At 41.3% G+C, this 12630-nt stretch overlaps 1 protein-coding gene across 3 annotated transcripts in view; it reads right to left on the reverse strand.

Moving 5' to 3' along the window:
• The window catches only part of usp13 (ubiquitin specific peptidase 13), a 52919-nt gene that overhangs the window by 29383 nt on the left and 10906 nt on the right, over window positions 1-12630 (reverse strand). The window contains exons 5-11 of one of the 3 annotated variants that reach the window (XM_078168799.1): window positions 10747-10889; window positions 10315-10499; window positions 10038-10135; window positions 9754-9944; window positions 8415-8486; window positions 5578-5650; window positions 3196-3321 (exon numbers count right to left, since the gene is read on the reverse strand). In XM_078168799.1, the coding sequence (XP_078024925.1) occupies window positions 3196-3321; window positions 5578-5650; window positions 8415-8486; window positions 9754-9944; window positions 10038-10135; window positions 10315-10499; window positions 10747-10889 (888 nt within the window). Of the gene's footprint in view, window positions 1-3195; window positions 3322-5544; window positions 5651-8414; window positions 8487-9753; window positions 9945-10037; window positions 10136-10314; window positions 10500-10746; window positions 10890-12630 lie in introns of all 3 variants that reach the window. The other 2 variants (XM_078168798.1, XM_078168797.1) reach the window with 2 other exon arrangements.

Here is a 12630-nt window from a genome sequence, read left to right on the forward strand (position 1 = left end):
ACTTGGCTTCCAAATTCCCCAGTTCCCAATTCGACTGAGCATCTGTGGGATGTGCCAATACCCCAGACGTACCGCCCATCCACAGTGGGGCCTCTACAGATTGGACATAGCTCTGGCATATCAAGGTAGGGACACAGGAAGTCACAGGAAGTCCCGGTTGTGTCTGGCACCAGGGTCTCAACGGCAGATCCCTTGAGTCCTGTGGGTTGCGAGATGATGTACCAGCATATCCCAAGGACGCTTGAATGGATTTGGATCTGGGTTCGAAGCCCCCAGCCCAGGTTCAAACCATATATATATATATATATATATATATATATATATATATATATATATATATATATATATATATATGTATATGTATATTTTAAGTTATTTATCTTCAGTTGTCTTACACCATTTAACATCAAGAAGGCCCTGTGACCTTCCATGAGGCTTTGGCAAACCCTAGTGGGGGTCAGGAACAAGTAAGATAGATTTTTTTTGTTGTAATTGTGCAAAATAACATACAAAAAAATAAAATTAAAAAAAAAAGGTTTTTTTAACATTTAATTTTTTACTCAGATTTTTCATCAATCAATTCTTGATTTTTATAAACCAAATGACATCCTAACAGCAGTTAAACCTGTCATCTGTCCCTCATATTGTAATGGTATTGTTTCGTATGCTGCGCTAATGCACCAATAATCTCATAAATACTTCATTAGCCTGGAGCAGTTTAGTGTCTTGTGGTATGAAGGCTATGACAAATACTTTTTAGAGTGAGCTCTGAATATGTTTGATTGTATTGTAGCTGTCAAAAACACAAGTATTGTTATTTAAATGACTGTATGTCTGCTTAAGAGCTGTGCAGAAGCTTCACATATACCCTGGACATGTAAAGCTTCTGTGACACATGGCAGCCTGAGGTCTCAAATGCAACTCTATCTATAAATCTATTCTCTGCCGCGGTCTATTACAGTCTCCTGGCATGACTTCATCCCGACTGCTGTTTGACCCACATCTCTTAATACAGTCATTCATAATGCAGATATAACCCTTTAATTTAGGACCCGCCTCATCTGACCGAACCCTCCATAACTGAGAGTGTTACATCTTTTCAGAATCGCAGGCACATTAATCACCATCACTGAGCGGCTCCGTGTCACCTCGCTGCTCATGAACAGCAGGGGTCATCGAAGTTTACGCTGTTTATTTGAAGACTGTGATGAAGGATGGCGTCGCGACTTAACACAGCAGTTTGCGCTGCACTCTTTCTGCAACCCAGCCCTTCTATTCTAAGAGGCTACAGAAATACACAAGTTATAATTTCACTCAGGCCAAGTATGCAGAGCTGACATAGACAGAGGAAAATGTTGCTGATGGTGGTTGCTTTAGTCACGTTATCTATCCCTGGATAACTAAATCTAGTTCTAGTCTAGTTCACAGACAGCTGTAGGGGCAGGCCAGTGGACTGAAGGAGCGGAGAACAGTAAAGGCCATTTTCAAATAGTTCGAGCAGAACAAGATTTGTGAGGTTCCTACAGATTAGGGAGCAAATGGGAAGCATGTTGTTGATCTAAACAACACGAAGTGGAGGAGGTGTCGGGGTCCAAGTCAGGGCATGTATCATGGCTGAGGCAGAATAGGAAGCATTATCTGGCCTCCCTGTGTAACTGATAGCACTGAGCTATATTTATCCTGGTCCAGAAAGACACGTCAGAGCGCCCCATGTGTACGTACCAACCAAGGAGACAGTGTGCTGTGTTCAGTCAAAAACAGACCCTCCCCTCCCAATCAACTGTCTGTCCATGTGTGTCAGGGGTCACATATCACCCAGCCATCTTGTAAAAACGTGATGATTTCACAGTAGAGGAACTTTATTGGGACTATCAGTTGTGAGAGGCAGCATCCCTTTCTGTTGTGTGTTTGTTGCATTACGTGGAATTACCTCCCAAGAATACACACTTGTAACCGAACCGGATCCTCTAACATACATACTGTATACGTTTAATTCCAAAGCTTCACATACCTGTCTAATAAAAAGTATGTTAATATTCATAGCATGACTCAGTAAATGTCACCTTAAATAGTTGATTGCATTTCTCAAATGAACTAGAGCAAACGTTACAGGGCCTTGACACACCAAGCTGTCGATGTTGGGCTGCTGGTGAGCGTCTGTTGCCCTAGTTTTTCCCCACACAGTTCGCACTAGTCAGCCCTGGTCAGCTCTTTTTCGGCCAATTTAGCATGTTGAATCTGCGTCAGAAGTGGCAGAGCCTGTCATTTAAGAAATCACTCTGATAGGCAGTTCAGCTCAGCGCATGAGAAGAGAAACAGAAGTTAGGAAAGCAAACAACCAGCTAAAGCCAAGAGGGCAAGATCCAAACAAACTTGTCGTATTAGGTAAGATTATTTTTTTAGTCATTGAGCTCTCATTGTGTTACTATTCGCTTCACCTTTCAACATTGGGTTGTGCTGTCAATGTGCTGACGATAAACTGTATAAACGTCGCTACCAAGACATCAGCCATTGATTTGTGGACTCCCGTTTTGGAGCATAGAGTTAGGCATTTTGGTCGTCACCATCAGTTTGTTTGGAGCCACAAATGACCATATTTGGGCGAGAGGCTGAAGCTATGGAGGAGCGAGAGGTGGATCTCACTGAGACACTATCAACAGACAGCTTCCCACCCCTAATTATGCATTATAAAAAAGTTGTCATGAGCTATAGAGATCAAACCATTTTCTATACCAGGCTGTACAATGTTGATTTCTGCTGCAAAGTTCGGCATTCCAATGTCGTCAGGTTTTGGCACTTCTATGTTGGCTTCATTTTTCAGCCCTGGAGGGTACCACTTGGTGCTAACTGGCTAACTAGCGTCTTGAATCCCTCCTGACAGTCTTTCGTTTTTTTTCTATTTTTTAATGATGATTAAAGACTACTGCCACCTGCTGGTATGGAGATATTTCCTCTCACACAGTTAGTTTGACTGTAGTATTTGTGTTGTGTTTAGGTGTAACTTTTTCGCTGAGACACTGTGACATGAGGCGATACAACAATTGGCCTTCATTGCCACTAGTTGAGGTATGAAATGTGATGTCATGATTTCACATGACCTCTTCACAGTCTACCAGCCGTGGTTTCTGCTCGTTTACAGTCACCTATTGTACATTTTGAATATTTCGACATGCACAGAGGTTCAGCTTCACTCACCTCCACCAAATTAATCATGTGCAGGAGGAACTCGTGGGCGTCTTGTTGTCTGTTGGAGGAAAACTCTGGGTGTCCCCTGCTGACCAGGGCCTTTAACATCCGGGGAGAGACGCCCCTCTGCTGGTGCTACAATGACAACATTTGGGTGTCACACACACTGACATGCGTGCATGACCACTGACCTGTCTCAGAAGGAAGTATAAGACAAGCAGTAGACCAGCGTGCAATATTACAGACACAAACTGAACGCAGCTTTGGTGGCCTGCCAGTACAAGGCTCTGTACAGGAAAATTCCCAGTGAATCCAGTATGAAGAGCTGTGTTCTTTATAGCTTCAGTAGAGAGAGTTGATTTTATATCCTGCGAAGATATTCTGAAGAATGAATGGCACTCATCTTGTGGGGCTCAAAGTGCCAAAAAAATACATTTAAAAAACAACAGCATTATCTTCTTCCAGAAATCATGACCCGCTTATGCAAGATAATCCACAGATGTTGTCATGAGCAGTTTAATGCAGGAACTATTTTCTTTATTGACTTTCTTCTGAGCTACAGCCACCAACTGTATCGCAGAAGGAGGTGTGCATCTACTGCTAGCTCACCTAGCACTCTGAGCTAGCTAATGTTACATCTCAGCCTAGGAGGTTGCCATTAATGTTTACATGTCTAACTGTCATGAGCATGAGCTTCTCATCCATGAGTAGATGCACAGATCCCTCTGCGCAATGATACAGTTGGCAGGTGAAGTTCAGTAAAAAGAAAATAGTTCTGACATGAAACTACTCCAACAACCTCTGTGGATTATCTTAGTAAGCAGGTCATGATTTCTGGAGAGAGACATTGCTGCTGAGTTTTTCAGATGTATCTTTTGAGCACCACAAGCTGAGTGTCATCTAGTTCCATTACAATCAATAGAAGGAAGACATCTCTATGGACAATATCTTGAACACTCAAAACAATCTAGTCTATATATATGTGTGTACATATATATATATATATATATATATATAGACTATATTATCAGTCAGAATGATCCTTAAAGGAATGAAAACTGGAAGATTATTGTTGGTTGAACAAACGTTTTATTACTATAATTGAAACCATTTTGTTAATGGAAGCGTGTGTGAAAGGTCGTCCCCTTTGAAATAATTAAAATAAAGTTGAGGTTCTCTATCCGATTAGCGGTATCGTAGATAAGCGAATGTATGATAACTTTCATATCATGATATACCTTGAAACTGGTATATCGCTGCACCCGCGTGGTATTAACCCTCTCACAACTTTCCACCAGAATGCAAGTGAGCATACTTTCCAAAATGTTGAACTATTCCTTTAAATTCACTATTTCTTTTATTTTACCCAGTATACACCAACTAAACATCTTCATAATCAATTCATTATAAATTAATACCATGTGGAGACATCCCTACACCTCTGTCACACCTCTAGCCAATGTATCACATACAATTCCTGCCAGGTTAGTAAACTTAAAAAGGCATTTCACTGTAAATAGTTTCAATGAGTGATATTTCCTTAGTACAGACTGACCACAGCATGCCAACCCAAGCCTTTTCCCAGCTGTCAATAAGTACCCAAACTTGACCCCACCATCACATGTGTAGGAAGTGCAGGATCATAGCTCTGCCCTATCAATTACTGTGGCTGGTAAGGCCTAAAAGAAGCCTGGGGCTTACAGACATGGTGCTGGGCCCCATTATTGTTTAATGGCTTTCCTCTCCTAATTTCCCGGCAGCTGTGTACTATGTGGTTGAAAAGGCAATGATTTCATATCTCGTGCATTCAAATTAGTACAGCAAAACACACAAAGAAATACCCTACTGAATCAACCCAACTGTTAGAGGACTTGACAGATTGCAGGAAGCACTCATAATGAAGGCAATCATTATGCACAACTAGTATTTGTGACTAAATTAAGCAGTGTTGTGGGGGAAATTAAAAGCAAAACACTGGGTTAGAGCTGCGCCTGGAGCTGTGTTCATAAACAATTTGAGTTGCACATTTGGGACCGCAGCCCCAGGCTATTTTCAGACTAAAGGAAAAAGGTCAAAGCACAAGAAAACCTGACAGTGTATCTCAAAATCATGTCTTCATGTTGTTTCGATCAACATCTCTCCAGCTGTCGCAATCACACAAAAGCTCAGGTGTATTAATAACACAGATTATGCTGCCTTATGAAAGTTGTTTCATGTTTAAATTGGGAAAACATCAAACTGGCAAGCTGAGACTCTTTCCTCTTTACAACCCTAACAGTTTGGACATGAAATGAAAAAGACTCACTTTGCTACCACTCAGTATTAACATGCTTCTGTCAGTTTGGGAGCTGCACATACCCAGTTTAATACCTTGTATTCTTCTTTCATCACCTGTTCAATGAGCTCAGATTTCATGGGTGGTTTGGAGTACTGGCCTGAGAGGAGTCCGTGTCCCACTTTAGCCCTGTCGGACAAAAACAAAAGGTATAAACAGGACAACATAAGGTCAGTCTGTCAGTTTAGTGTGGGTGTGGGTCTATACTAGACAGAGAAAGACATTTCAAAATCATCAGACAGTCTACCTGGGGCCTGAGGGACTAACTTGTTCACCCCGGCTCGTAGAAAGCTGGCTCCAATTTAAATTCAGCTCTGTTACCATGGTACCAAACCTTTCAGGAATATATATTTTTTCTATTCTCCGTCTCTTCCTAAATCCTTCAGATTCACAGACATACAAATCTAATCTCTGTCTTATTTGTTAACAGTATATTTTATGACACAAACCTTTGTTCCCTACACCTTATAGACGTTATAAAATGCTCCAGTTATTGCTACTTTTTGGAAATTTGTGAATGATTCTTTACCAGATCTGACTGGGTTGAGACAAAAAACATTTCATCACAAATACCACATACCATACCACACATAAACTGTAGGGGGCAGTGACTCAACCCCTTCCTGTACAATCAGTTTCATCAGTATATCTTTCTTCAACAGCTAATATTAAGATTCATTTGGTCTCATGTTGTTTTACACATGCTAAGAAACGTATATCTGAGCATTGAGTTGTTTCAAGCAGTAACATCCTCCCAAGGCTGAAACAGTGAATATAAGCACAGAAGTCTGTATCAGTCTATTATGATTCAAGATTTTATCTTAATTAAACTTTATCTTCACAGAAGAGCCTCACTGAGATTTAAAAAAATATTTTCAATAGTTTCCTGGCCAAGATTGGCATTTTATGCATAAAGTAATCCAAAATGTATTCAGCAAAAATAAACAAATACAATAAATAAGACTAATCTGTAACAGTAGGAGTAAGCAAACACTTAAAGGTCCAGTGTGGAGGATTTAGTGGCATCTAGTGGTGAAGTTGCAGAAGTGAAAATTCTTCCATCCGCCAAATAATTGACCCTTTGCTAAGTCCCGCCCCCGGACACAGACTGGCCAGTCATGACGTCGTATCAGGCCGGCTCAGACCAGGGTCCGACAACAACACAGCTGTGCTCCATTGACTCTAATGCAATCGTTTCAGATTTCCTTCATTTCCAGGCTGGTTTTGTGGATTTGGAGCTAAATGTTGTGTCTGGGGCACGTCGTGTATTAATGATACTCGTTACCTGGAGAGGTTGGAAAAAGATATACGTTTCTTCCCTGTTCCAAAACCAAAATCAGACCCTGAAAAGTGTAGGGTTAGCTAGCTAGCTACTGAAGATATAGCCTACTGAATGTATACACATGCTGCTACATCGCTGTCCAATGAAAAAACACGTATCTCCACTTTTGACGATTTTGAATTTCTATGCGCTTTGATGGACACTTCTGACACCCAATGGAGATATGCGTTGAATAGATGATGTAATAAAACGTCTATCCATTGGTCATTTGGATACCCAACACTAACAGTTGCTAGGGAATATTATGGACACTCCATGCACTGTAGAAAGTCAAAATTGTCAAAAGTGAAGATATGTGTTTTTCATCGGACAGCGACAATTGCTTTTTAATGATTATAACAGTGACAAAAACACCGACCCTGCTGTACAGGAACCAGTGAAGAGAAGCAGGGAAAATTTGCTGATATTCAACCAGTTCTGTGTCATCGCACTGTGAAGATGAACGTTGTTTGACTTCCCTCAGAGATCCCTACCTGTCCAGCGGCATAGGTCCGGGTGCTGGCAGCAGCACGGGGCAAAGCCAAACACCGTTCATCTGCACACACTGCGATGCCACACAGCTGGTTCAATATCAGCAAAGTTTCCTTTTATATTAAGCATCTTCTGTGGCGATCAGCAGTGATGTGGTGGTTCACTTTTACACTGTGATCTGTAGCCTATAGTTCGGCTTTAGCTTCTAACTATCTTTGTCTTTTTAACCTGTTGTTGCTGCTGAGTCAGTTTGACATCCTGGATATATCCTTCAAACACAGACTGTAGACCCCTCTGTCTGCTTCTCTCTGGAATCACGGTTTCATTTTCCCAAAAATATGATAATATTTCTTCAGGTAGTGCAGTTAGTTACAGTGTGGGCTCCATGCTTACTGCGACAGCTTGTCCTTTCATACGCATCTGGAAAGAGTTCTACAGGAATCTTCTCCTGAACGCTCTTATTTATGTAGAGGTAAATACAGAGTAATATTTTCAGTTAATTAGGATAATCCTACCTGTCCAAGAAAAAGTCAAATTTATTTAATGCTTTGCCTTCAGTGTTTTTAAGAGAGGGGTCATGTTTAATCAGTCCAGGCTCGACACATTTGGAGACACAGATTCTCTTTCTGAATGGCCTGGTTTTTGTTGACAGGCTGTAAAGTACCAGCAGTGGTGAGAATAAACATGTTTATCTGGCATTGTGCCTCAGAATATGAAACATTTGTTGCTTCACATACAGTATCTGATATTTGTCACCTGCCTGGCTAACATTCTGCTTTCATCATGACCACAGCACCTGACTGGACTCTTGCAACACACTGGCTTATATGACAAGTATTTTCCAGAAGATGCAGAAAAAAGGCTTTCACCCCACTGAATATGCATTTATTATCTTAATGAAGTGTCATTGACAAAACTTTGCCTCTTATAAAACAGCAGAGTAATCATAAAGATACAAATTTGAAGTTGGTAACTCATAACAAAACCTTAGCCATTTTTCAACCACAGCAGCAACTGAAAAACACCTTCACTTGTTTTGCGTATCTTAACACTGCATTATGTAACACTGGAGTCACTTACATTTGTGTGGCGAAGTCCTGGCTGGGGTCGAGAGGTGAATAGTCAAATATCCTCTGAAGATTACCCACATACCTAAAGATCAAAATACATGTCACACGCTCACCTCAGATGGAGCACATGGTTACATCACAAAGACATAAGACCACTGGAAACACACAAGTTGGCACAATGAAGACACTAACACCATCTGCTGGGGGCCATATCAGTTATTTAAATAACCAAAGACGTTCCCAGAAAAGTATTACTATTACATGTATACCTAATCCTGAGCTAGACAATCAACAAACAAACATAATTATAGATTACCATCAGTAATTACAAGCAGTATTGCAAAAGAAATTACAAAAGCGGGTCATATTATAAAGTCCTTCATCTCCATGTGAGTTTGTTTAAAATGGCAACTCCAGTTTCTTTTGCTTGATGTCATTTATCAGTGACTGGCATACTTTGTAAAATTGTCTGGCCTACTGAACCTCTTGTTAGGCGTCTCTCGTGCTTAGAAACTCACTTACCAAAATGCCGGTTTCAAGATCTGTTCAGTAGCTCACAAATGCTGCTATACCTGCCAGTAAATCTAATATCTGTAAAAATATTTTATTCATTTATGTATGCTGTGTTTAGAGTATTTTTTTCAACCTCTTATTGTTATAGTACTGAAGGTTCAAAGGCCCAGGGCCTGATCTTACCTGACACAAAGCAGCGCACAGCTAGCAACTGTCATTGCTAGTTTCAGACTCAGTTGTCATTTTCATGGCCAGCCAGCGCCCATGTTGTTAAGTAGCACATGTACCCATCTGTGCACCCATGGGCGTGCAGGTCTTAAAATGAGGTGTGGTCTGTTGCATTGTTGGCGAACTGCTATTTTGAGGGAGCAGCAAGAGATTATGCCATTGACCAGCAAAAACCTGGTCTACTGCGCCATGTAACTATCAATGTAGCAGCTGCAGGAGCACCTGTCAGTCTGATTGGTTAAATTCATGTTTGCCCAAAACAAACCTATGATTAATTAAGGGACTTAATGCAACCCCTCTACACCTTGTGCCTTACTTTGTGCCCAGACTATGCTCCGTTTAACTATCAAAAGTGGTGTTGGACATGCCCTAAATGCACTTGCTCTGTGCACTTTGGACCACGCACTGTAGAGTGTTTAATAGGGCCCATGGTGTTCAGTATTGTAGAGTTGAGACATTAAAACACCCAATGAAATCACTCCTTAAACATGGCCTATTTATGCTCTGATATAGGCGCTACAATATACTGTGTATGAATAATGTAAAAAATAGTCTGCATGTTAAATAATTAAGATGAAAACATATTCTTGCTAACTGTGTGTACTCACATCCTCTGGAAGTCAGGGATGCTGAAGAGGATCTGCATCACTGTGCCGAAGTAGCAGCTGTTGCCCAGGTTTTTGATGCCTGTGTAACCAGAGCCAAACACCGCTTTCAGCTTCATGCCCGACTCCTGGATCACCTCCCATTCACTGACCCGCGGCCGGGCGTTATTGTCTGTGTGGTGGCCATTCTCTGTCTGAAGGGAGACAAAAAGAGCTGTGTGAAACCTTCACTGTGGAAGCCTCACATTTTGGTTTTTGTTTGTTTGTTCACAGCTCAGACAACTTACTCTTTTCTGCATCTGTAGCATGTCTATTCCAAAGTGTGACAAGTGATCTGATATGTGGGGGTCCAACACGGCCTCCTCCTCCTCAAATGAGTAGACATCTGAAACCAAAGGATAAGTTACATCACTAAAATAGACCTGTTTTTTTTCGTAGACACATATTTTCTGGTAAAACTTTGCCAAAAGACAATTTAAAGGACGCTGACTAACTGACTAACACTACGTAATAACTCAGATTGTGGATTCAACAGTTCAGATAACCACGTTGGGTGTCTCAGACCTGCTCCGTCTGGAGTGATGGTGTCCAGTTTGACAGCCAGGGGGTATTTGGTCTCTTTGTAGTGCTCCAGAGCGTGACCGTTTCCTCCACTCCCATCAAAGAACCACTTCCCACAGTACACGGCTCCATCTGTCAGGTTCATCCACAGGTTTTCTCTCATCTCGCACTTCTGACACTTCCAGCCACTGACAGAGAAAGACACAGAGACTGTTTCTGTTGTGTTGCTTTTATTTTCATGTGAAGACTCACAGAATGATTTAAAAACTGCACTTTGCTCACAAGCAGGTGGAAAAATGATTGGATTTATATTTTGAATATTAACAGTCTGGATAAACAAGGCAAACAGCAGGAGACACAGTAATGCAGTCGTGTAAATAGCTGCCTAGAAATGTAATTAAGTCTTGCTTTATAAATGATGCAGTGGTTTCCTACCTGGGTGGGATCCTGACCCCATTATCCAGCTGTCTGAGGCTCCTGGCATGTCTGGACACCTGGATCTCCTCCTCCCAGGATTCAGGCTCCTGCTTCTTGTAGGCTGATGGTGCGTTGAGCACTGCATCACAGGCGATGGTCACCTGAGCATCACAGAAATCAAGCAGAGAGAGAATGAACTTCTGGAAGCGGGGTTAATTGGGGTCACTTTGAAAAGGGACAGTTCACCTCGAAAATCAAAAATACATATTTTTCCTCTTACTGTACCTGCAGTGCAGTTTATCAGTCTGGATTGTTTTTGTGTGAGTTGCAGAGTGTTAAAATATTCTGCCTTCTCGAATATAATGTAACTAGATGACACTCGGCTTGTGCTACTCAAAGTGTCTCTCTCCAGAAATCATGACCCGGTTACTCAAAATAATCCACAGACGTTGTTGCGAGCAGTTTTATGTAGGAACTATTTCCTGTCCACCAAATTACACCTGCCAATCATTTCACCATGCAGACGAAAGCGTGCATCTCCTACTAGATCACCTAGCACCACTGAGCTAGTTAACATTACGCTCAACTGAGGAGGACGCCATTAATATTTGCGAGTCTCTCGTCCCTGACTAGACACATTTTCCTCTGCGCAATGATACAGTTGGCGGGTGTAGTTTGGTAGAAAGAAAATAGTTCCAATATGAAACTGCTCACAACAAGGTTTGTGGTCTACGGCCGATATCTACAACACTCTGTAACTCGCACCAAAACATCTAGATTAATAAACAGCACTTCAGCTAAAAGGAAAAATAAGTATTCTTAAATTTTGGGGTGAACTGTCCCTTTAAATGCAAGTCATCAATAACAGTAAAAAGAAAGGGCAATAGCGCAGGAATGCAAGATCTATGCAAGACATTGTGAAGCTGTGCCACATAAAGTGATGGATCCAGCAGAGGAAGACAGGGTGTCTCTATGCGCAGAGACAAAGCGTGCAGAACAAACTGAAAATAGGATAGGTGGTCAGCACTCACAACATTTAATGATACATGCGTAAAATAATTTGAAAAATTAAACCCCATGACATGCCAACACAAAACCTCATTCACTGTAGAATCTCATACTCAAAAAAACAAAACAAATTAAAACAGGAGTAAAATGTCTCCTCTGGACTCCAGGCAAGAAAAGAAATACAAAGCTAAAAGCAACACCTGCACAGTGTGTGTATCCAGTGGTTCCCCATAATATTCACTTGGCAGAGAGCAGCCTATAAGAATAGCAAAATCTTCCACAAAAATACATCCAAATGGAAACTTTTAAATAAACTAACAGCGACTAGAGGTTAGAAACAGTAAATATATTATATATTCAAGTGCCAAGTTAAAAATTTGTGACAATCAAACTCAAATTAAAATGAATGGATTCAGGCTTTGCAGCAGGGTGCAGCAGGGTGTCTACAGGCATAACCAAGGACACTGTGGTGCAGTTGTTAGCATTGTCGTTTCACAGCAAGATGGTTCCTGGTTCGAACCCAGGAAGGAACCCTTCTGTGCGGAGTTTGCATGTTCTCTCTGTTTCAGCGTGGGTTTTCTCTGGGTACTCCGGCTTCCTCCCACAGTCCAAAGACATGCAGGTTGATTGATGACTCTAAATTGTTCATAGGTGTGAATGTGAGTGTGAATGGTTGTCTGTCTCTATGTATCAGCCCTGTGATAGTCTGGCAACCTGTCCAAGGTGTACCCCGCCTCTTGCCCAGTGTCAGCTGGGATAGGCTCCAGCTCCACGCAATCCTTAACAGGATAAGTGGTCATGAAAAACAAAGGAATAAGTTAAATATATTGGTGTGACACAAATGTTTAAGTACTTCCAAGTAAATACACTGATGTCAGTTCAAAATGAACAGTA

The sequence above is a fragment of the Epinephelus lanceolatus genome, chromosome 6, assembly GCF_041903045.1.
Source record: "Epinephelus lanceolatus isolate andai-2023 chromosome 6, ASM4190304v1, whole genome shotgun sequence".
In the NCBI taxonomy this organism is placed as follows: Eukaryota; Metazoa; Chordata; class Actinopteri; order Perciformes; family Serranidae; genus Epinephelus; species Epinephelus lanceolatus.